The following is a 3531-nucleotide window of genomic DNA, read 5'->3' as shown; positions in this document are numbered from 1 at the left end:
TTTCCCGTTTTCGGCTCGTGTTTTCCCTCTTTCGGCTCGTGTTTTCCTGCTTTCGGCTCGTATTTTCCTGCTTCGTATTTTCCAGTTTTCGGCTCGTGTTTTCCCTCTTTCGGCTTGTGTTTTCCTGCTTTCGGCTCGTATTTTCCTGCTTCGTATTTTCCCGTTTTCGGCTCATGTTTTCCCGCTTTCGGCTCGTGTTTTCCCGCTTTCGGCTCATATTTTCCTGCTTTCGGCTCGTCAGCTGTTTAAATTCAGCTCACATGAACAGTTTAGCAACAAAACCTTTTCAGATGGTTTCAGTAAAAAAACATTTAGCGAGAAGCTGCATTTTCACAGGAAGTGACTTTTCTCCAGCCGTTTTTGAAACTGATCATTTTTCTCTGTCGGCTGCGCCGAGGAAATCCCTTCATATAATCTTTGACTTCATTATGAAACGTTCACGCGGAGCATTTCAAAGAGCATTAATAAGTTACTGTATCCTGTGAAAGTCACGTTGCCAGAGTTCCATTAATGATAAAAACACGTCAGCGTTTAAAATCAGTAAAATATTGTCTCACTGGTAGATGACGGCCAGCGCGCTGATCTCCACCTCTCCGACCCATTGCTGGTAAAAAAAAACAAAGTTGAGTTTTCTTTGACGATGATTTGACTAAAATAAGAAGGATGAGCCGAAGTTCACCTGCGGGTCCTGGAGCTTCAGCAGGTACTCCTCAAAGTCTCCTTCAACAAACTGAAAGAAAGAAACGCAGGAGCTTCAGAGCAGGAACCAGGAGAAGATCTCAGGACGCTCCACGTCTTTAACTTCACGTCAGATTATTATAAACTTTACAAAGTTCTCTTGACAAACGGAGTCAAACCCAGGATCACGTTTCCAAAGAACGTTAAATTAAACTGAAGGAGGAAATTCTTCTGTCCACCAGAAATGTCAAAACTCACGTGAAACTCTTGTTTTGCTTCTCTGGAGAACAAAAACCTTAAAATAAACTTTTTAAAACATAATCCAGATATTTTAAACCTGCTTGTCAGATTAAATAAAACGCACCTGGATTAAAAAAAAAGATCTAAACAGTTAAAACTCTGAAAATCTTCATTATAACCAGCTCACACCAATTAATCATCAGTTCATTAAACCAGTGGTTCCCAACCCTGGTCCCTGAGGAACACCGTCCTGCACGCTTTAGTTGCTTCTCTGATTTGAAGAACAGGTGACTAAAAGACTTCTGCAGAACCTGAAGTCATCAAATCACTGAATCAGGTGTGTCGGGAAGAGAAACAACTAAAACATGCAGGATGGCGTTCCTCAGGGACCACAGTTGGGAACCACTACAATACCAATTGTTTTTGTTTTTTTAAGACCAGCAGTGTCGCCTCATTTGAAGCTCCTCGCCGACCTGAAACAGAAAACGAGTTCTCCTGAACAAAAATCAAAGTTTTCCAGAAATCCTCAGGAACGCAGGTCTGCACCGGACGTAAACAAAGATCCGGATTGTTTAAGCTGTTTTCAGTCACTTCGGCTGTTTTTGTAGGTAAAGCACACAAAGAAGTCGACATCAGCTTAAACATTCTGTTTACAAAAACATTTAAAAAGGCTTCTGGCTCTTCTTCTTTCGGCTGCTCCTTCTTCTAACTCACACCAAGACTTGGTGATTGTTTTTACTCCAGATGTTCGTCCTGACACCGAGCTGCCTCAGCCTCTGAGCAGAGCACAGAGCTGCCACCAGGGCACCCGGGGGGCAGATGGTGGGGGGAAGGGCCTTGCTCAAGGGCTCAGAGTGGGGCAAATGAGGGTGGAGGCAGGTGTGGGTGCTTCACCTTTCCCACCTACTTTTAATGTTATCGGTCCCGGGAGTTGATCCGGCAACCTTCTGATCACAGGCCCACCTTCTCTAACCACTGCCCCACTACTCCCCAATAAAAATAAAAATTAAAAGAATGTGAGGAAAACATTCAGGTTTTGGATTATTTGTTTCTTCTTCCTCTTTAAAGACTTTGTACTGATATATATATATATACATATATATATATATATATATGTAAAATATATATAAAATTAATTAATTATTGTACAATTGATTAGTTTTGACGGAGCGAACAAGAAACTCAGACCTGAAACCGTCACAAAGATAACTCACGTCCGGAGCTGCTGAACTGACAGTTTTGAAACTAGACAACAATAAATCCGGCCCGTGGGTCTTCGGAGGTTCTGGTTCTGGACGTGTTCTCACAGATCCGGCGACACCGAGCTGCATTCCTCAAACGGTTTATCACGGGTTGAACAAACACATTTTTACTTTCAGTTCGTCTCGTGCTCACAGAACTACAAATCCGCTGGGTCGCCAGCGGATTCAGGTTTTTACCACAATAACCAGAACCAGAACCTTCAGGACCCAAACAAACCGGGCCTGGCTCTGGAGAGCTTTTAGGTTCAGCTGCGTCACGAGTTTCGGTTGATCCGCTTCCATTTTTATTTTCATCATAAAAACAAAACGATTCGTTTTCACACGTGACAAAACATTTTTTAAACGTTTCAACAAACCTGAGCTTTCACCCAGAAAACTAGTTCTCCAACAAAATGAACTTTAATGAACTCGTTCTCGTCTTAAATGTTCTGAATAAAAGCGGACGAGACGAGAACATGAAACGAGCAGGAAGACGCTCGGCCGTTTGTTCCCTAAAGAACCGTTGAGCAGTTCAGTTTGTGTGTGGACTCAAACCCAAGACCAAAAATTATCTCAACAGGAACAAGACGCGTCTTTTAATAAAGTTAAAAATAAAAAAGTTTCTGAACAACAAAACTGGTCCCAAGAACATTTATTTACTTTAAAGGTGAAATTATATAAAAACTACAATTAAAAATTAACCATTCCTGTCCTTAAAATAATAACTCTGGATACTTTAAACTTTTTAATCCTGATTTTCTCGCCTCCAGGAGCCGAACATTAAAGCTCTTTAAGCTGCTTTATTTACATTTAACTTGTTTTTATTTGTTATTTAAAACAGAAAATTATGTTTGAGTCACTGCAACAATCAGTTCTTCCATCATATTACCAATATTTAATAATTATTATGTTTAAATGTCTGTCTGTTAGCAAAATATCTCTTGGAACTATTGCACAAATTTTAATGAAACATTCAGGAAACCTTCACTGGACGTGCGTGTGTGCATGTGTGTGTGTGCATGTGTGTGTGTGTTTGGTTGGGGGGGGGGAACAGAAAATGTAAAATGAGAGAAAGCATCTTTAAACAGAGATGGTCTCACATTTAAGACTCCCACATACTCTCGTGCACTGTGTATACCGTGTGTGTACCGTGTGTACTATGTGTATCATGTGTACTATATGTACCGTGTGTCTCGTGTGTACTGCGTGTATCGTGTGTGTATCGTGTGTACTGCGTGTATTGTGTGTACTATATGTACCGTGTGTCTCGTGTGTACTGCGTGTACTGTGTGTACCCCGTGTACTGTGTATACCCTGTGTACTGTGTGTATCATGTGTACTATATGTACCGTGTGTCTCGTGTGTACTGCGT

At 41.2% G+C, this 3531-nt stretch overlaps 1 protein-coding gene across 1 annotated transcript in view; it reads right to left on the bottom strand.

Annotated features, from left to right (window-relative positions):
• otud4 (OTU deubiquitinase 4) overlaps positions 1–3531 on the bottom strand; it is a gene marked incomplete in the record, with an annotated part of 25895 nt that overhangs the window by 19258 nt on the left and 3106 nt on the right. Inside the window, 2 exon segments of the mRNA XM_037682031.1 lie at positions 558–604; positions 680–730. Coding sequence (XP_037537959.1) covers positions 558–604; positions 680–730 — 98 coding nt within the window.

Source organism: Nematolebias whitei, chromosome 1, assembly GCF_014905685.2.
Source record: "Nematolebias whitei isolate Nwh7 chromosome 1, NemWhi1, whole genome shotgun sequence".
NCBI classification, from domain to species: domain Eukaryota; kingdom Metazoa; phylum Chordata; class Actinopteri; order Cyprinodontiformes; family Rivulidae; genus Nematolebias; species Nematolebias whitei.
Note: the sequence above shows the minus strand (reverse complement) of the source record. Positions and strands in the feature narration are given on the sequence as shown.